We start from the raw sequence: 22,362 nt of genomic DNA, 5'->3' as shown, positions 1-22,362 counted from the left end.
CTAGGCAAATATATGGAAGAAAACCAAGAGAGTACCAGAATAATACAATCATGTTACATATCATAGCAATCACAGTAAAACATCAAGGAGGGGGGGGAACAGAGGCTCACCTTATTGAAACAGATGGCGAAGCACTGCCTGTCCCACTGCGGTATCCGCTTCATTGATGGCATCCAAACAGTAATGCTTGGTGAAAGTGTGCCTGCTGGACCATGTCGCTGCACGGCAAATCTGATGAAGAGGCACACCAGCAAACAAGGCGGTGGATGAAGACATCGCACTCGTAGAATGAGCCCTCACTGAAGACTGCAATGGTTTACCAGCTTGTTGGTGGCAGAAGGCAATGGCTGAGGAAAGCCATCAAGCAATAGTTGGCTTGGAAACTGGATGTCCCTTACGCAGTCGTCCGTAGGCAAAGAACAGCTGGTCGGACTTGCGGAAGGAGGCAGTTCTGGCAATGTAAAATTTAAGGCATCGTTTGATGTCCAAAGAGTGCAAGCGCTGTTCCGCCGGAGACTTAGGGTCCGGAAAGAAAGTTCTTAGGAACACAGGCTCATTCAAATGAAAGTCTGTAGGCACTTTAGGTAGGAAAGAGGGGTTGGTGCGGAGCGCCACTCCGTTAGGCCTGAACTGAAGATAAGGCGGCTTGATAGTGAAAGCGTGAAGGTCGCTCATGCAACGAGATGAGGTCAAAGCCAAAAGAAGCGCAACCTTCCAGGTGAGGAATTTGAGATCAGTTTTATGGATAGGTTCAAATGGTGACTTCATAAGTTGGGATAGTACAACATTGAGGTGCCAAGATGGAGGAGGGCGCCGAACAGGTGGGAACTTGCGGAAAAGTCCTTTCAAGAATTGACATATGATTCTGGACGAACAGAGGGAAGAAGAGCCATCGTGTCGGAAACGAGATATTGCAGCTAAGAAAACTCTCAGGGTAGAATGATAGAGTCCTGACTGAGCAAGGCTTAAGAAGAATGGAAGAAGCTGCTCTGGAGTGGAATGGATGGGATGGACATTGGCTGCAACACACCAATGGCAGACTCTCAACCACTTGAGTTAATAAGTTTTGATGGTAGATGGAGCCCTAGCTTGAGCCAGGATGTCTCTGCATTCCTGAGATAAGTTCAAATCTGCGAATTCAAGGTGCTCAGGTTCCACGCCCACAATTGCAGTGTGGAGGGGTCCGGATGGCACACTAGGCCTCTGTCCATTGATAGTAGGTCTGGACGAGGGTGCAGAGGAATGGGCTCGCATTGGGACAACAGAAGCAGTTCTGAAAACCATGCCAGTCTGGGCCAACGAGGTGCGATCAACAGGATGTAGCAAGGCTGTCTCCGCATCTTCCACAGCACCCGCGGAATTAATGGAATCGGCGGAAAAGCGTAAGCGAATAGATCGCACCAGTCTATCAAAAGGGCATTCCCGCACGACCCGGGGTGGGGATGCCAACTTGCATAAGACGGGCATTTCCGATTCTCCGGTGTCGCAAAGAGGTCTAGATCTGGGTGACCCCACTGGTGAAAGACAAGATCTAGAGTGGGCTGGTGCAGTTTCCCATTCGTGTGTTGAGGAAGTGGACCTTCTCAGAGAGTCCGCCAAAATGTTGGACACGCCCGGAAGGTGGACGGCTGTTAAGGTGATCTGGTGGCGGAGAGCCCAATCCCAGATCGACTGGGCCAAGTGGGATAGATGAGGAGACTTGGTTCCTCCCTGTTTGTTCACGTAGTGCATACTGGTGGTATTGTCCGTTTGGATCAGCACTGATTCCCTGTGAACTACAGAGAGGAATGACTTGAGCGCTAAGATCGCCATCAACTCCAGCCTGTTGATATGCCACTTGCGCTGGGGCGGAGTCCACTTGCCCTTGATGGATAGGCCCTGGAGATGAGCGCCCCACCCCTCCAGGGAGGCATCTGTCGTCAGCGTGAGATCTGGTGTGTGAACGAGAAAGGACGTTCCCATTTCCAGGTTTGTAGGTTGTGCCCACCAAAGCAAGCTCTTTCTCATGCGGGTTGTGACTGCAACAAGGTCGTTGAAGGACCTGGTGACCTGACGCCACTGTAATTCCAGTTCTTCCTGAATGGGACAGGCGCGCAACCTGCAATTTGGGATCAGTGCGATACAAGATGAAGCCATTCCCAAGAATGATTTTAACGTTCGAACAGAAACGGACTGTTTTCTTCGAATGAGGGAGACCAGACGAAGGATCTTGTGACATCGCTCGTTGGAGACGAACGCTTTTGAGAGCTTTGTGTCTAGGATCACTCCCAAGAAGGATCTTGTTTGCAGTGGCGCAAACTGTGACTTTTAGACGTTCATGGTCAACCCCAGGGACTGAAACACTTGCTGGCAAAGGCGAGTGTCCTGACATAGCTGATGGTGGGATTGAGACATTAGAAGGCAATCGTCCAAATATGGAAAGATTTGAACGCCTTGTAGACGCAGGTGGGCCACCACAGGGGCCAGTACCTTAATGAACACACGAGGAGCTGATCGCAGCCCGAAGGGCAGAACTTTGAACCGAAAATGCGATGGCCCCACCTTGAAACACAGGTACTGGCGATGTTGTTGCATAATTGGGACATGAAAATATGCGTCTTGAAGGTCTATGGTGGTCATGAAATCCTCGCTGGATAGAAGACGCAGGATTTCCAGTAACGTCAGCATGCGGAACGATTGGGACTTTAGGAACTGGTTGAGGGCCCTCAAATCCAGAATGGGTCGCCCATCTCCGGTCTTCTTGAGTATAAGGAAGAATCGGGAGTAAAACCCCTCTCCTCTTGGATGTTTCGGGACCACTTTGACTGCACCCTTTAACACAAGAAGACAAACCTGATGGTAAAGCTCCTCAAGATGTGGAGGAGGCGGGCCACGAGGTGGAGTACAAGGAGGAATCTCTACAAACTCTAGGGCATGACCCCGTCGTACAATGTCCAAAACCCAGAGTTCCGAGGTGATCGAGGACCACTGAGAATAAAACAGATTCGACCTCCAACACTTTGATGGTGAGAAAAGCCATTGGCGCTTAGAGTTGGATCCCCGGTAAGAGGACTTTCCTCTGTAAGGCCTGGAGGGCTGCTGACGAGATTGTTGATTGGGCGTGTAACGTTGGCCGCTCTGATTGTATGAGCGGTATTGCTGCCCACCTCGAACGTTTGAAGAAGTGCCGCGTCCACCTCGAAAGGACTGCTTCCGAAATTGTAACGTGCCCGAAGACTTTGCCGTATCAGTGTCTTTCTTAATGGACTCCAGGGCGTCATCAATATGGGATCCGAATAGCGATTCCCCATCATAGGGCATGTCCAGTATTTTGGATTGGACTTCCTGCCGGAAGGATGCAGACTTCAGCCAACCTTGTCGTCGGAGTGCAGCCGCACTTGCAAGCAAACGGAATCCTGTGTTCGCAACATCGACTGCGCAGTCGATCATTTCTTCTGACGTTCTCTGTCCATCGCATAGAATCTGTTGAGCGTCAGCCTTGGAAGCATCAGGTATGAGTTCTATCAGATCTGAAATGTCTGACCACATCTGTCGGTCATAACGTCCCAAGATGGCTAAGGCATTGGCTGCCCGGTCAGATGTGGAAGCCATCGTTGAAAACTTGCGGCCAATAGCATCCAGGCGTCGACCCTCTCTATCCGGAGGGGCTGTGATTGGAGCCGCTGGGTTCCGGGCTCGGCGCTGTGCGGCCTGAGTCACTACCGAGTCCGGCTTGGGGTGAGAAAGCAGGCAAGCTGGAGAGCCAGTCGGGGCCTTGTACTTTTTCTCAAGGCGCGGTATCTGTGCAGGTAAGGAGTTTGGAGCAGTCATGAATTTAATTCCTTCCTTCCAAACAAAATCAATGATAGGAATTGTGTGGGTCTGCTTATAAGTTTTGTCTTTAAAATCATAAAGGAAACAGCCCTCTTCACGTTGTGATCTTGGTAATTTGAAGCGCAGAGCTGCTTTATCCATTAAAAGATGGAAACTGGCGATATCTACCGGAGGTGAATCTCCAAAGTTCCCTGGCTGAGATGAGGGCGTCTGTGCCCGATAATCATCCCATTCCGCCAGATCCTGGTCGCCTGCTTCATCTGAATTGTCTGGGACCTCTCCGTCCTCACGCTCCGGGACCGCCTCATTGTCCGCATCCTGCGGATAAACCGTTGTATGGATCCTAATAGACGCCTGAACCTGAGACGAAGTTGTAGGTGGTAACACAGGCGGCCGAGAAGGTGGAGGCAGTGCTACGGGAGCCCAAGATGGTGCCGGTGTAATCTGTGGTGTAGCTGGGAAACGGCGGTTGTAATCATCCAGCATATGCTGAAGATTTGAGATTAGAGTTAAAGGAATGGTAGCCATAGGGACTTGGACCAGCTGTTCCTCAGATTGAGACTGTTGATCACCGTCACCTTCGTCAGAAGCAGAGTCCTGACATTTAATTATTAAGTCAGATGGACTTTGTGCCGCTCCAAAGGTATCCCCTTCTTGTTCTGAGTCAGTATCAGGCTCAGAGGTAGTGGCAAACATTGGAGAAGGTGGTTGCAGCTCTGGATCAGAGAGCTGGTGACACAGAGCCTTATTGCGACGATGAGAAGATTCTGAAGTCTTCAAAGGCACTAACGGCAACGAGGCAAAGGAGAGTGGTGCCACCGTCGACAGTGCCGTCGTCGTCAACGTCGACCATACTGATTTGCTCGTCGATGAATATAGTTTTGGAGAAGTCATCGTCGTCGGTACGGTCAGGGCCACTGTCGACGGGCGATCAGCTGTAGACGAGGTCGTCGACGAAGCAATTGTCGACGGAACGGTCGTCGACGCCAGTAGAACCTCTGTAGACTGAGTCTTCGTCAACGAGGCTTTGGTCGAGGATGTCTTCGTCTACGAGTCCTTGGTCGACGGTATCTTCGTTGACGAGATCTTCGTCGACTGAGTCGCCGTCGACGAAGATTTCTTCAAGACTTTCGTCGACGAGGATTCCTTCTTCGTCGACGAGGATATGGTATCCTGGAACTGGCTTACAAGGCAATGAAACCCTCATCGACGTGGATGCTGTCGACGAGATCGTCGTCGACGAAGAAAAAGCTGATTTAGTAATCAGCGTCGTCGTCGAGGATGCAACAAATGCCGTTCTCGTCGTCTGAGCGCTCGTTGACGCTCCCGTCGACGGCGGAACTTTAAGAGGCGTGGAAACACCTCGAGAGGCAGCAGAAGACGCCTGAGAGCCAGGTCTCTTGGGCGTAAAGGTGGTAGGAGTGGTTGAAGACGCCCCAGGAGCCAGAGGCATGGCCAACTTCATCTTTTTTAGGAAAGGAGATGGAATATCCTGTAAACTACCACGCTTGGATGCTGCTGAAGAAAGTCCAGAATGAAAACTTTCTGCGTCTGACAGGGCTGAATTCTTGTCCTTTAGACGTTGGAGCCAAAGGAGAAGGCGGCCTTCTCTGTCCTTCAGAGTCTTTGTAGAAAAAGTTCTACAGAACTTGCAGCTGGCAGCCTCATGATCAGGGTATAAACAGTATATACACTTCTGGTGGAGGTCCTTATCAAAAAGGCGCAGCTTCCCACAAGAAGAGCAAGGTCTAAATAAAGACTTCTTACTTGACATGTTGAGAAAAAAACACTGGAACGAGATGAGTAGAGGTGAAAACTGAGCAGAGCTCAGGGAGACTCCCTTGACACGACGTGCGGTAGAAAATCTGAGGGCTTGAGCTTCTGAGGAGAAGGTTCTAGAGGGTGCTGACGCCTGATTGGCTGTAATTTGGACTAACATAATGACACTAATATGTTACAAGTAGTTTTTTCTCTTTACCATGAGTTCCTATGTCGGAATCGTTTTTTGAGGTTTCTATTATGTTTCCTCTTCTTTATCATGTATTATGTGTACATATATATTATATATATTAATATTTATTTAGCATTATTGCTATTTTATTTACAGTGGGACTCCCACTTCGACGACGGGGAATATTCAAGCATGTGAATCTATGAAAGACACCCCTAATACTGGAGAAAACTGGCTTACGTATTTGTGTAGTCCACAAGACTGCTGTCTTTACACAACACCCACAGAAAGAACAAATGATGGACAGAATGCGGAACAAATTAAATATTCACAACCAGTCACAAAGATCTGGGTTTAATCCATTGTTCTTTTGCTCAACATGCCACCCCAGTTTGGACGCCGCCATGTGCAAATCAGTCTTGACCCTGCTCCTCGTGAGAAAGTCCAGCCCAAACTTCTAAGCCAGGTCCTCCCTCGACCAGAAACAAGAATCATGGGACCGGTACCCTTTGCAATGACCTTTGTGGAACTGTACCATGTTGTAGAGTCTGTTTAATAAAAAGATTTATAAAAAAAAAAAGAATCATGGGACCGGTTTCGGGTTTTCACCCCTTCTCAGCCAGGCTTGCTTGAATCCAGTTGCGCAGTGAGCATTGGACCCAAGTCTGGGGATACCCTTCCCACTTAGGGCGACAAAAGCAAAAAGAACAAATGATAGACTGAAAACTGAACAATGCAAAAATTCACCCCCAGTCATAAAGATCTGGGTTTAATCCATTGTTCCTTTGCTCACCGTGCCACCCCAGTTTGGACCTAGCCATATGCAAATCACTCTTGACACTGCTCCTCATGGGAACAGGCTAACCCGAACTGCCAAGCTAGGTCCTCCCTGGACTAGAAACAAGCATCCTGGCAGTTCAGGCTGGACTGTTCTCATGGGAAGCAGGGTCCACTGATTTGCATATGGCTGGGTTTAAACTGGAATGGTATGGGGAGCAAAAGCAAAAAAATGACGGATTTAGGTCCAGATCTCTGTACTGGGTTGAATGTATAACATTGTTCAGCATTCTGACCCATCAATTGTTCTTTTTGCATTTGTCACCCCGAGTAGGATGGGTATGCCCAGATGTGGGTCCCGTGCTCTCCATGCCACTAGAGTCAAGCTAGCCTGGCTGATAAAAGGTGATAACCTGAATCCATTCCTAGGATGCTTGTTTCCGGTTCAAGGAGGGCCTGGCAATTCGGGTTGGACTGGTCTGATGGGGAACAGGGTCAAGATTGATTTGCCTATGGCAGAGTTTAAACTGGAACGGCCTGGTGAGCAAAAATACCAATGGAATTAGGCCCAGAGCTCTGTACTGGGGTGAATGTTTGACATTATTCAGCATTTTGCCCATCAATTGTTCTTTTTGCATTTACACAACACCCAGTCACCCGGTTTCCTTGTAAATATCAACATGCAGAACTGGATCACTACTGGCGAATGAAGATTTCTGGAAGGTACATATTTTGCTTGCTTCAATCAGGAAAGGTCACAATAGCATGCTAGGAGTACAAAATAAAATGACCCAAGCAATTTGCCCAAGGCGTTCTACATCACATTGAAATAGATAATTGTAGCTAGCAGGAAAGAAGCTTTTGGATGTGTGCTGGAACTGTGCTCAAACCGGAGTATGCTCATCTTCAGACAAATACTTTGCAACTCCCATTTAAAAAAAAAACAAGTACAGGGCAAGTAAAGACTAATAACCAAATACAAACAAAAAATGCCTTAAAAACCCCCAACAGAAATTGTATTCAATGCTTGCCAAATTTTCACGGGCCAAAGATCCTACATTTGTACCCATGCCTGTCTACATCATGAAACCGAGAAGCGAAGTCTTTAGGACAATTACAAATAAACCTACAAGACTATCCAGGTTTAAACTAACATCCACCTCAGGCAAAACAAACCTTGATCATGTTCCCAGTGTAAAGCACATTTTAAATCAACCGAGTCGGTCTTTGCTCCTAAACTTGAAAAAGCACTGGTTTGGGTTTAAAAATTGACAGCTGAAATAAAATGGAGGCCATGTTTCTCAACAAGCCAACATATATTAGGTTGTAGTGAACACTGTTAAAGCTTGCTCAATTCGAACAAAATCATGAAAGAGGTATTCAGGAAGTAAATTCCAGGAAGCATTGTGATCCTGTTTTTTACACTGGAGGTTTCCAACCTCTTTCCATTTAAGCATCTTAACTTAAATTGTAAGCAGGTATTGGATATTACTGCACAGATTACTCTGCTGAGAATTAAAACTCTGGCAATATCAAACTTGTAAATGTAATCTGTGTATTTGGAGGAGGCGGAAGGATATTGCTAGGTCATTTGTTCTTTTTACTTATGCTAATATGATTAGACGGACCAATTTCTGTTGGGACAGCTGCAGGAGTTACGATTCGCAGCTCCACAATTCAAGTAGCAGCCTCAGAACCAATCTCAAACAATACATCTGCTTTAATTGCCAATAACAACATCCATTCAACGAGTTATGAATTAACAGAAAATAACGCTTAATGAGGCAAGAAAGTTTCATGTATCCTCTATAGCTAAACGTAAGTCTAAAAATATAATGAGTGAAACATTCTACAACTGTCATCAGCAAACAGCCTCCAGCAGAAACCACCAATTTGCTCTGCAGACAGCTGGCCATGACAATGGATATGATAAACTATGTTGCACTAGCGAGGCAACTAACAACATAAGAGTCACACTCAAGACTATACATCCTCCTGGAATTTTGTTACAAGTAATCTAAAGGGGTAGGTGATGGGAGCTGGGAGATAGGAAGTTAAGTTGACATTCAACATTACAAGCCTGGCTCCAGATTGTAGGCTTCACAGCTGTGTTTGTGATTTACTGTTTGTGCAATTCAAATAAAAAAAAATCCTTGAAACTATAATGAAAGCAGTAGTTAATTTAGCGGAATACAAGTGACCTCAAGTCTGATTCAACATCTTCCAATATTCCACATACAATGCTAATGGATCCCTGAAGATACTTTCTTGATAAAAAAAAATACTTCTGTGCTTATTTTCCTTAAGTTAAATGTTTTTATTGAGGAATTAAAATTAACAATGATACCTAGCATATATATATATATATATATATATTTGACAAAACATATAAACTAATGCAATCGGTAAGGATATTAAAGCCAGTAACATAAGTATATTGGAATAAACTTAGAATGTTATTTTATATATCTAAAAACTGAGGGGGAAAGAGAAAGTAGAGGAGGAAAAGCAGATGAAAAAAAGGAAGGAAGGATATAAAAACAGATAAAGAGAGAAGAAAAAATTAGAACTAAGTTACAGGAGAGGCTAAATATGTAGTTACGGGTTACAAATATAAATCTAATTTAATCTTCTGAGGAACGGATAATGAAAACTTAATGCAAATACAATTCCACCATGTTAATATAGATAACTTATAAGTATCCTTCTAAAGGAAAAGTATAACTTTAAAAGTAAGTGCAATAAAAAGTTCAAATGGCATAGGTTTAGGTGAAAGATGTTCAAAGTTGGATTATTTATTTAAAAAAAAAATGGTGTGGATTTTAAGCAGCATATTTAACCCGTATTTTTGCGGATGTTTGCCCTCGCAAATTTGGCAATTAATTCTACCAGTATGGCAGTCCTTTTTTCATTCTTTAGTCACAGTCTTGTGCTAGAACCTCCAGTGCATGCTACTGGTTTTCTTTCTATTGAAACAATTTTTTACGTAGAATAAATATTTGTAATAAGTGGGGTAAGCTTTGTGCCTAATGACATACCTTTTTATCAGATAATTCCCTTGTGACGGAGATGTGCGTAGCTGCAGATTGATAATCAGTCCCCGTATTCTTTGCATTGTGTGGTGAATTCTGCATGCTGTGTTTATGTCCAATTTGCCAGAGAGTACCTGCAGATTATTTTGTCCACAGTTTACTAGCTCTGCTATAACTATCCCTTGTGGGCATTCACAATGTTTACGTGGTACAGTTGTATTATGAAATAGAGCTATGTGCTTAATTTAAACATTGCTCGACATCCTACTTTCAGAAAATGGTACGGTCTGCTCTGTAGTTTGTAGTGGACCTGCAGGGCTTGTAAATTGGTGGCATTGTGTAATATGAATGGATTTGAAGGAGGTGACCTCAACAGCTCCTTGTAGTCAAATATATTTTTTGCTGACGTCCTAACAATGTCTATTTTCTACCTCAGTATTACAAGGTCAAATTGAGTGACTAGGTTGGGAAAATTGATACACTGTGGAAAAAGTGGAATATTTCTTGCAAAGTGTATTTACTTTAATTTCACTTTATTTTTTTCCAAGAGAGTGCACGTAATAAGAAAGATGGCACTGTGAGCACATCCTATTTATTTCACTGAACACTCTCCTTCACTGCCCCCAACCTCACGTCCCAGCCTGAAACTGCGGAGCATCATGGCCCTCTTCCCTTTCAACGTATCCGATCAAACTCCCATGAAGAGTTTAGTGGACATATTTCGCAAGATGGGGCTACGACCGGGTCTCGTCACGCACAATGCGCAAGTACCTTGAACTTTAGCATTGCTGTGGCATTTGAGGAGATTAGAAGGGCTGTGGTTACTGTAATGTTTACTGGAGTAACTGCCTTAGAAACTTTTTTTTTTAATTCTCTTTATACAAGATTTCAAGTCATACAAGGTGCTGCATTGGATAGCGTTTATAAAGGCCATAAGCGAACTTTTCTCAGTGCCCACGTATACAAACTTATATGTGTTCATCCCAAAAGTGCCATTTTATAGTTGCCTCTGAGGTCGTCTTACAGAGGTTCTGCAGCAAAGAGCCATATAGGATCACAGGCTAACATTTGTAATCCCAAAAAAGCACTGAAGTATTTATGAACTGACTACCAAGTTCACACAATACTTGTGGTGAGAGCTGGTAATAGGGGGCATTCAAAAGGAGTTCTAGCCTCCCTTTTAAAATGTCTTTAATTTCTTGTCAAGATATAACACTAAATGTACTCCCAGTGGCCTGCTTGCTGTGAAGTTTGATATGTTCGTTTTATCATACTTCAAAAAGCTGATAAGTTTTTAATATTTACATACCTCCTTGTGCACAGAAAAAGGATTCAAAACCATTATTCTACCAGACCGAATTAATCATGTTCGACAATTCCAGACATCCTTTAATACTAGTGGTCTATTTTAATGCCCAGGTCTGGACAAAGTCCCAATTAGACCTGTAACGATTTAATCTGATGTGTTTTATGGTTTGGTCCTCTTCTGGTATATAACGAGATCTGACCAAAGAGGGAGTAGTCAACTAGCCTGTCCAGTGCACCAGCGCTTCAATCTGCCTGATCTGTTTTTGTGGTGATAACCCAAGATGCCCAAGAATACCCTCAACCAGGTCTCTAGCATTATCCGAAATCATTGGAGGATAATCAATTCAGGGACCAGAGACTGGGACACCCCACGTTTTGCATTCAAATGAGCCAATAATCTCAGAGACCAGTGAGTGTCCACACGGCCACGAGCCAGTCCCAAACCCATGGACAACACCATCCTCAATTCATGGGGATTACCTAAGGTCACTGGCCATTACCCATGCAATAACTGCAGCGTGTGCCACCTCACGGGACAAACTAAAACACTTGACCTTGAATCCCGCAAAACATGGACACAACGTCAACACACTAATTGTAATTCAAGTAACCTGGTGTATCTCATCACATGCCCCTGCGGGCTCCGCTATGTGGGCATGACAACCCGGAAAGTCAGGACCAGAGTGGTAGAACACCGGAGCGCGATCCGATGTGGAAAAAATATCAGCAGACTGACAGAACATTTTCTAACAAGGAACCACACTCCCAACGACATGATCTGGACAGCCATTGAACAGTTTGACACCAACCAACTCGATAATGACCGGATCCTGTTAACCAAAGAAGAAAGATGGATCTATCGCCTTTCAACACATCAACATGGCCTAAATGACTCCATACCTTGGAAATCACTGAAAGCATGATAGTGACACTATAAGACAATCCGTGAGTATGACACCATACGACCCTTCTTCCCCCCGCTCTCTCCGTTTTTAACCATAATCCAGCCTTAACAGTAGCGGCCAGCCTTTCCGCTTTTTTGTAAATATGACTTTTTGTGTAAATATTTATTGTACACATTGTACCAGATTGCGCTATATTCAGATACCTTGCCAGTACTGTTCAATGAGCCTTGAACCTAATGCGCAGGCACGGCCAAGTAGTTCCGCGCATGTGCAGCACAGGCATGACGCAGCGAGGGAAGTCTCTCTTTCATGTCCTCGCATGTCCTCGCATTCACAGGTCAACTGAATGCAACCGGACAATACTGAAGGCCAGAACACCTCTCATGGCACACTTACGGACGTCCACGAGAGAGCAACAGGTTCACCGCAGGTCTCGATCGGAAGTATCGTGAGTATACACGCGCTACAGCAACGACCCGGGTAAGCTTTTTCTTTGCAGGTCGCTAATCATCCAAGGACCCTTTATCTTTCCAGGTTCAAAAACCTCTGCCGGACGACTCCATGGGGCATATGTGGCAAAAAGCCAATGTGAGGATAACAATCCCTTTATGCACCTACTACCCCATTTTGTGTGTGATGCTTACGATGTCTAGCCTAAATACTTGACGCATTCTTGATCATTTTCACTTTAATCATACCACCAATATGGTTACACCCTTTGCCGCTTTTTTATCGTCTACACATCACAATACAAATCGGCATCAAAACTGTATTGTGAATATAAGTGATCATACTAAGACTCTCCCCTGTATGTTTGTATTGTCATAATTGTGGTGTGTCCAGTAATGCTTTAAGAGGGAATCCCCCTCGCACACATATAGCACCTTAGCGAGTGCTTCACATTTTTCAAATTGCACACACACACTTAAATTAAGTTTGCACCATCACTTATTTATTGGTCCTGAGGAAAGCCAGTTTTAACAACAAAGGCCTGGCTGAAACATGTAGACCACACCTGGATGCAGGAAGCCCTAACTGACACTCCTATTACATCTAACAGCCTTTTTTAATGCTAACAGAGGCCCAGTGATTACGGTTTAATTTACCCTCGGGTACTGGGACCCCTGTATAGCTTTTAATTCTCACTTTCACGTCATCACACTCCGTAACATACCTGCTCCGCTGTATCCAGGCGTCGAAGCACAACCGGGACACATTTGGTGTCACTGGGTGGGCCCGATGATGAAGCATGCCACCAACCAGGTTGGTGGGGAGGGCTTCATGAACAAACAGAATGGTTTGCACGTTGCCATACAGTTTGAGTCAAACGAAATAATTCACATAGAGGCCAGTCCTCATTGATTAAACATCATTGATGATTGACCATTGCCTGATGCTACAAGCGATGCTAGATAAATATTTACACTGACCATTATTTTTTACATTTTGGTAGAAGCTGGAGCAAGCTGTGTTACTAGATAGTTGGGTATATGAATGGAGTGGTAATAAAAACATAATAGCCAGAGTTTTTTTTCCCCCAATGACCCTCCAACATGGCTCAGGTCTGGAAACAACAAGATCTTTGGGTACTTTCACAATCAAGTCGATTAATACATTTTGGCTGGGCATAGGGCATTTCACTTCTTGCCTGAATGACATGGGGCAGTTACACAAGGCTTCATACAACCAGATATTTATGTGCTTTCTGTTGCAGGTCCCCTTAAGTGCACTAGACTCTGGCCTGAATGACACCCTCATATATTGCATCATTTTAACCACCAAAAAATACCATATGATTTTACTTTTTTTGTGCCTCCTGCTCATGAATGCTTGAGAAAAGTCTCTCTTGTTGGCCAGAAGTTTAAGCTCTTCAAATCAGTGCTGTTAGAATATACTATGTGCAATTATCTTTTTCGGGACAAGTATATGTTAGGGAATAAATGCTATAAATAACTGTCTTTCTATTTAATTTAACAATTAAGATGTCTCCATCACTGGTAATGTGAAATAGAAGAGTGCCAGTAAGGACGACCTTCCATTATCTGATTCAGTTGTATTTTTGGGAAGTGCTAATTAGGTAATCATGCAAGGCTCCTTACATTTTTGCTGTGCTACTTTGACACTTGTTTCTATTGAGTATCTGGACCCCTATGAAACCCCGTGAGATCACTTGGGGAGGGTAAGAGGGGGGGGAGGGTAAGAGGGGGGGAAGGGGGGGGGGGGGGGACACGGCTGTACGCAAAACAAAGTGATACAAGCCCGGAATAGGCCGCAGCTAAAGTAGTCTTCTTGTAGCTATCTCCTCCCTTTCTTCTCTGCTCTCTTTCCTTCTCTTTCAGCTGTCCTTAATCTTCTAGCAAGTCATTGGAAAGGGGTACAGTCTAACATGTATATCATCTACCTGTAATCATGACAAGACAGCCAAGCTTGGCTAGTACCCTGTAACGGTAAAGCTAATGTACCTGTCTGTAAAACTCAATGAAATACTTTGAAATTCAAAAATATATATATATTGTTCATTACTCATTAACATTTGAAAAAGTGACGGACAATTATTACTGGTGACCTTTGCAAATACGGAACAATTTAAGTGAATTTTTTTACACAATCTATCAAAGGGTAACATCAGTGAATAAGAGTGCTGGTCCCTAACTTTTCAAACTCGAACACTATGGTGTTCCTACTGGTGGTTTGTTTCATACCATAAAACAAATGTACTCTTTTTGGCAAAAATTTGAAACAGGTTATGGGTCAAGTATTTAACTAGTATTAGCTTGCTATGGGTTCAAAATATATTTATGAGCCTGTTTTAATTTAATCTGAAAAAAAAACGTATCATTGAATGTTTTCTTTTGTTCGGGGAACAATCCAAATTTCATAGTTTTGTGTTATTTATTTCTATTGTAGGTTACAAAACGGCACAAATGCCAAGTTTCAACACCTTTATCTAATATTCCATCCTGATGAAGGATTCTTTACCCTTTCAGGAATGCTAAAACATCACGTCAAGAGGACTGATATTCGGTTTTGAAGGCTGATGATCTATCTTTATTTGTGCAATATACAAGATGTCAAGGGTCATATAGGATCCATTAACATGATGTTAGACCGCATAGCGTTTGGGTGGTCTTCCCCAAAACCTTTTCACTTCCTCCTCCATTTTTTGCTGACATCTTTTTTGTTGGCCTTAGAGCTATGCACTTTGCTACTGCTATCCAGTGCAAAAGTGCTTGTACTCTTCACCTTTAAACATGGTAAGATTGGTTTACACCCAGTTGCCACATTTAACTTACTTGCAAGCCCTTAGTGAAGCGGTACTACTTGTACCATAAATTAAATGTTACGTGGAGGGCCTGCAGCACTGATTGAGCCACTCACTTAAGCAGCCATGCCTCAAGCCTGCAGTTGCAGCCTGTGTGTGCAGTCTAAACTGCCATTTCAATCTGTCAAAATAAACCTTTTACCAAGCCTACACCTTCATTTTTAATACATATAAGTCACCCCTAGGGTAGACCCTTAACAGCCCAGAGGGCAGGGGCCAGTGTATCTAAAACGTTGGACATGTACTTTTACGTGTCCTGGTAGTGCAAAACTCTTACATTTGTTTTTCACAAATGCAAGGCCTACCTCTCCCATAGGAGAACATTGGGTGAACGTAGTACATATAATAAGTAATAGCTTTCAAGTTGGAGCAGGTAGGAATGTCTAGACTAAAGAATTGTAATTTAAAAACCCCTATGATGGTAAAATTGGATTTTCAGTCAAATCAAATCAAATCAAGCTTTATTCGGATCATTCAAAATGTCCATAAAAGCATGCTATGAAATACAATAATTCATTTATAATCAAGATCAAAATTTTATCCAAACGTAATGCTAAAAAAGCCACATTTTATCGTGATTTTGAAAGGAATACTGGTTCATAATACAGATATGCTTGCATTAATTCATAATTCAATTTTTCTAAGTAAGCTAAATCATTCCTTTGTTTCATTGCCAACTTTATGTAACAAATCACTCAATTACAGACTGAGATTTTTTTCCAAGTTCTTTAAATAATTAAAAGCAATTTTATAGGAGAACAGGCTATTAACCATAAAAATTGGACGGAGATACATTTTCCTAATATCCATATAAAATTTACAGAAAAGTAAAAAGTGAAGGGTACTTTGTTTGGACCTACCGCCACACGGACAGTTTGGAAGTTTAGAGCACCACTTACCCCTTTTGGGGAAGGCAAATAGATAGTGTAGTGTGCTCAACCTCAGTCTGGTTAGGCAGAATCTATGTTGTACATTCGTTACAAATACGAGGTATGGTTGTAAGCCCATAGCAATGGAACCCTCAAGATATGATATAACAGTTTTCTTAGAACTTGAAACCTCATCTCTTAGGACTTCCCGCGCGCTTAGGAATCTCCTTTTTAATTCGACCGTACTAATATATTCTACGTCCTCTGGTCGGATATTTTTTTGTCACAATTTTGGAAATGTCACTTCTGGAAAGTAGGCATTTTCTTGTCCCAGCCATTTGGTCTCTGCTGCCTGTATCTGGGGCACAAGACTAGGTGTAGCTGGCAGGTGGTCTTTGAGTAGTGCTCCCAGACAGTGAAACAAAGGGCCACAGGTGTTGGCAGGATGGGCCATCTCGGACTTGATTAAGGGGGAGGAGTGTCACATGCCACATTTGCACATCACAAAGGCTTTGCCTGAGCACACTCATAAAAGGTTTGACACTAGTCTACTGTGACCCCAGACAATCTGAGACCAGGACAAGGAAGCAGCAAATTCCAAGCACCTCGGGCAGTAGAAACCTCCAGAACCTTCTCCTACTCCAAAGTAGGCACCAGGTATAAATATTCGACCCTCAGGCCCAAATCTTCAGTACACCTCTGGATCTGTGAAAGAATCAGATCTGCTGGTCTGCTCTGCCAGAAGGACTTTTACTCTGCTGCCTGATAGAATGCCTGGGCCTGCATCCTAAACCCATGACCACCAAGATGACCCAAAGGCCAATTGGATGGCCTCCTGATCAGAAGCTTCAGGGACAGAACAGGCTCCAACCACCTTGATCACAGCATCTGACCTCAGTCGGCTGTGAGTTTTGTCCCCAAGAGGTGCCACCCCAGTCTTAGAAGAGTACGTGAAATACAAACATTTACTATACAAAAACTCTTTTTACAACTACATCGTAACAAAGTGGTTTTAAGACTAATCCAAAATTCCTTCGAAAAGTAATAACTCCTTTTCATTTAAACCAATCTGTAGAATTACCTGTGTTTTTCCAAAACCCAGACTCTGTGGCAAAAAGGGCTCTACACACATTAGATGTTAAGAAAGCTCTTCTCTACTATATAGATAGGACTAAGTCTTTTCGAAAAACAAAACAACTGTTTGTGTCTTTCTCTCCACCTCATAAAGGCAACCCCATCTCTAAAGGTGGCATTGCAAGGTGGATTGTAAAATGCATTCAAATATGCTACCAAAAAGCAAAACATACATTAACAGTTCCTCCTAGAGCACACTCAACACGCAAACTAGGAGCCTCTATGGCTTTCTTAGGAACCATTCCCCTAGAGGACATATGCAAGGCAGCAACATGGTCTACAACACACACCTTCACTAAACACTACTGTGTTGATGTGCAAGCCAAGCAGCAGGCTGCAGTAGGCCAAGCTGTCCTTAAAACTCTTTCAAACTACTGCAACAGATACAGGTGACCACCGCTAGGGGAGACACTGCTGCACAATCGATGCTAAGTGTACAATCTGAAGCTCATATGCCTCGAACGGAAAATGCTATTTACCAGTATGGATCTGTTCTTGGCATGTAGAGCTGCAGAGTTGTACATGCCCTCCCGCCTCCCCGGGACCTGTATCTGTTCCAGTTTTATCTTACTTAAATGCACACGCATGGACATCTTTTTTCTTTACTTCAACTAACTCCATCATTTCCCCCATCATGGCAAAAAACAATCTAAGGATGGAGCCGATGCCCATACGCACTATCGTCAAAGGGAGGAGTCACCTATATCGTGACTACAAAGACTTCTTCCAAGACGACAACAACATGCAATCATTCGAGCCCAACACCAGGTGGCGATCTAATGCTAAGTGTACAATCTGCAGCTCGTATGCCTCGAACGTAGGGTTTCACCCCCCTCAACTAGTAACCCAATTTCTAGCCCATTACATCCATTTTGTGACAGCACTTTTAGATTTGTACTGCTTATGATATTCCAAATCAGTGAAAAAACAAAAGAAACTAGCTACTGGGACAGTATACGTGTAGTATGTGTCTGCATAGAAAAAACAATTGTTTTTTTATGAAGGCCCTCACCCACCAACCTAGTTGGTGGCATGCTTCATCATCGGGTCCCACCCGAGGAACCGAGTGTGCCTTAGGGTGGGGCCCAATGATCCCTACACGTCCTAAAGCCTTTGTTTTTAATTCAGCCTGGGGCCCATCAATAAAGTAACCTTTGGGGACCTCTAGGACAGCATTTTAAAACCACACTCAACACACCAGCACTGCACACTCACGTAACTAATCCCGCTCTGCAGTAACCAAGAGTCGTAGCACACCTGAGGCACTCTCGGTGCCTCGGGTGGGACCCGATGATGAAGCATGCCACCAACTAGGTTGGTGGGTGAGGGCCTTCATAAAAAAAACTATTGTTTTTTCTATGCAGACACATACTACATGTATACTGTCCCAGTAGCTAGTTTCTTTTGTTTTTTCATAATCCCTAGGGGAAACGAACTAGCTACTCTAGTTCCTCATGCTCTTCTTTTATTACAAGATTCCAAATCTGTGATCATCACAGACTGCTTTGAATACAATTATGTTTAGAATGAAACCACTATTGTAAACGTTTAGTTTTCAGATATAGGATGTGAACATTTGGTTGAAACTTGGGCATTTGCAGTCGGCTGAAACTTGGGCATTTGCAGAAACTAGTGTTGGCAAAGTCCAAGGTGTGGCTTAGGCCTGCCTATGCAGTTTACTTTTCAGATGTAAAATAGTGTCTTAAGCATTTCAATAGCGCACTTCCTGGCAGGTGGGAAGATTTGTCCAACAGCCAGCAGCATGAGGAGACATTTTCCACGGCATAATGCAAAGCCCACTCTATGCACAGAGAGGGCATGCCACTTTCCCTCCAACTACCATTGTGTCAGACATGCTTCTCAGTTGCCATCTGGAACTCTGCAATTAAATTTTCACCCACTCGATCTGATCACTCCTTTGGATGGATTCCCCCTCCTTTTCCCCTTAATGGTGCCCCTTAGCCAGGTTCATTAGCCCCCTCTGCCTTGAGGTGACCTTCAGCTATTCTGTCAGCAGCATATTTTCCTGATTGCAGAAGCTGTATCCTTACAATGCCATACTGTCTGGTCTGGTACATTGAGATCTGTGCACTAACCACAACTCCAAGAGCCACTGTCACAATTTTAGATGGACTATCGTACAAAATGTTGAAAGTGATCCTACTTACTTTTCTTCCTCGTTTTAGCTCAAGAGACAGCACATATCCAAAATCATGCTTGTGGCTGTTATCTACAGAACTGGGCCACACTGGGATGCAACAGGGCCAACCACAGGCAACATGAGATTGGTCACTAGCATAAGTGGGTAGAGTCCTTGTTTAATAATGGGAGAACAACAGTTCTGGGTGTAATTGAGCACACATTGCATAACTAAGGAGTTCATTACGGTGTAGCTTGATATTTACCATAATATTGATGGAAGTCTCTGGAATATTTGGGTTCCACACCAACGTGCACCAGAGCATATGCTAGTTGTAACAGTAAACACGCTTCAGGTGACAGGAGGATACTTGCAAAAAGTCTAACCACTCATTCGCTCGTGGTAGCATTCCAATGTATTTTTGTTTTGCCTACCATACTACCTCAGAAAAGATCCATCGATATGCAAATCATTCTTGGCCATGCTCCAATAGGAACAGTTCTGCCCAAACTGCGAAGCCAGGTCCTCTCTGCACCAGAACATAAGCAACTGGAAACCGGTTTCACCTACGATTGGAGCACTACCGTTGGGTGTTGCTTGGTTGCAGTGGCACAGTGAGCAAGGGGCCCACGTCTTGTTATCCCTAGGCCACTTAGGGTGATACATAAAACACTTAAAAGGCGATGGGAGGTTGCTTGTATTAAGTCTAACCACTGGCTTTTACTCGAGGTAGCATTCCAACCCATCGTTCTTTTGAAGACCGCGCCACCTGAGATTGGACCCAGCCATATGCAAATCAGTCATGAACCTGCTCAAATACCAACACTCCAGCTTGAACTGGGATAGACATTTTCGTAAGCACCAAAGAAGTGGGAAGAACCCTTCAGTCATAAAAGTGGACTACAAAGATATAGGTTTTACATCTTTCCTGAAGCTTAACAACTTACTTTTGATTTTGATATAAAAGGTAGACCACACCAAATTCCTGTAGCTTGGCAAGAGAAAGCCTGGTTGAGTGGTTTTTTTCTGGGATTCCCAGAAGTTGGTAACATTTGCTCTTTATGTTTCTTTTAACTCCTTTAGTTATGGCGTTTGTGGGGTGGGTGTGAAATCTTTCTTAAGCCTTCTTTCAGAAATGCTGCGAAAAAGTATATGCTTGAGTTAATATTTTTTATTAAAAAGGTTATATACTGAAAGACTTTGGGTGTCTTCTATGGTTCCCAGTGCAATTTTGGCAAGAAAACTCTTAGTTTCTACAAAGTTGTTTTATCTAAGTGAAGAGAAAGTTTCACGGCACTAGTCCCATGGTTTACTGACAGCCACAATATTTGTTAGGTATAAGACTTAAGTTATAGACTTCCCTACAGCAAAGACCGCTCAATATGTTGAAGCTTAGTGGTAACAAGCGCACTGTGACCCGTTACTGATTCCTAGAAAGCTGTACATCGGAATAAGAGACTTTAGATTTAGGGTTTATACTTTATGGAGATTTAAACATTTTTTAATACATTTGCATTTATTGGCTAAGTATATAATTGTCTTAACCCCTTCAGTGCTCATGACAAGGTCAACTCGTCATGGGTTTTACCTGCCCTATGCTTATGACGAGTTGACCTTGTCATGAACAATGGGGCTCCTGATTCTACATCACCCAGTGGGAAAACCCCTTAGCACCCAAGGTGTTAAAAAAAGAAATGCATACATCTATACAATGGGTCTACAATGTTCTTCCAGTTAGACACCATTAATAGAACAAGGTGAGCAAAAGGGACACAATCAACATTTTCTCATCTGTTGCACTCTTCTTAAGCAAACCTGTTGTACCACGTAACTGTTAAATCATACCTTGTTGCAAATGCTGGCTGAACTTCATGAGGGTTGCGTCGGTCAGACCAGAAAAACAGCAGTCTATCAAATTTGGGTTCAATGTCTGCAAATTGTGACTTGCCTTCGGGAAATATTCTCAAAATACCTCCATTAACCTACAAAAAAAAGTGGTTCAATAAATACAATTAATGAAAGCAAACCTATTCAGCATTCATCCATTAGGTGGATAAGAGGGCCCTCCAAAGTTTAATCAAGTGGTGTTCGAGAATGTACAAGAGGCCTACAGAGACTGCTTCTTTAATGTTATGCAGAGTTCATCCAAAACACAGTGCCCCACTGTACCTACACCTAACCTAGAGCCCCACCAATCCCTTCACTCAAGAGTGCTACAGTAATAAGACTGATACAGAGTTCACGTCAGGATCTTTGTTCATGGCTCTTACAACCACAATTCACATTTGGATGAGTCAGTATACAGCTGTAACTCCTCCGTTCACATGCACACTCAAATGTAAGATAGGCAAAACTGTTTTGTCTACACTGAGGGTGCTGAAGGCACACACCTCTGTTACATACGCGCACCAAGGACCGTCCCCTCACTAGATGTCAATGGAAACTTACCTAGCCACTGTCAAATGAAGGGAAGAGGGGACATGAAGGGGTCAGGGTATAATTGCTCAATTAGCCAATATCTGTCTTCTACCTTTCCCTAACCTTTTCCCTCAGGGTCTGGCAAAATGCTTTTGGGCAGTTAAGGCAATCAAATGACATGGGCATACCGGCCCAGCAACACAATGCCTCTTTTCCCTTAGCCCACAGGGAATGATTTAACAATGACACTGCTAATCAGTACTGGTAGTTATACTACATGTACATCTGTGTGTTTGTGTGCATACATATCTGTGATGAAGGATCTTCAAGTGGGTTTCTTAGCACATGGTCCAAAGGGCTCTAATTTGAGGGACGATGCGGAGGAAAAATTAAATAAATAAATTTCCCTCTGCATTGTCCCTCGAAATCCCCCCAAATGTGGCCCCACCGCTGTTACAGTCACGGACCGCGGCTGCTGCCATATGGTGAGAATACCTGATCAGGGCAGTGCGTTATATATTGAGGATATTTTGAGGACATCAAAGCCTTGACTTTGATTTGGATGTGGGGGAAGGGGGGGTTACAAAGGAAGAATATGTATTAATAAGGATGGCCAAGATCTTATAACAGTGTTCTGCTTTTCTCGATTAGTTTGAGTCAGACTTGTCCCTCAAAGGTGTCACTCTTGTGGTC

At 43.6% G+C, this 22,362-nt stretch overlaps 1 protein-coding gene across 1 annotated transcript in view; it reads right to left on the bottom strand.

Annotated features, from left to right (window-relative positions):
- The window catches only part of EGLN1 (egl-9 family hypoxia inducible factor 1), a 296,297-nt gene that overhangs the window by 118,778 nt on the left and 155,157 nt on the right, over nt 1–22,362 (bottom strand). The window contains exon 3 of the mRNA XM_086927112.1: nt 21,097–21,233. Coding sequence (XP_086783238.1) covers nt 21,097–21,233 — 137 coding nt within the window. The remainder of the gene's footprint in view (nt 1–21,096; nt 21,234–22,362) is intronic.

The sequence above is a fragment of the Lissotriton vulgaris genome, chromosome 6 (assembly GCF_964263255.1).
Source record: "Lissotriton vulgaris chromosome 6, aLisVul1.2, whole genome shotgun sequence".
Classification (NCBI taxonomy): domain Eukaryota; kingdom Metazoa; phylum Chordata; class Amphibia; order Caudata; family Salamandridae; genus Lissotriton; species Lissotriton vulgaris.
The sequence above is the reverse complement of the archived record's forward strand: the minus strand, read 5'-3'. Positions and strand labels throughout refer to the sequence as shown.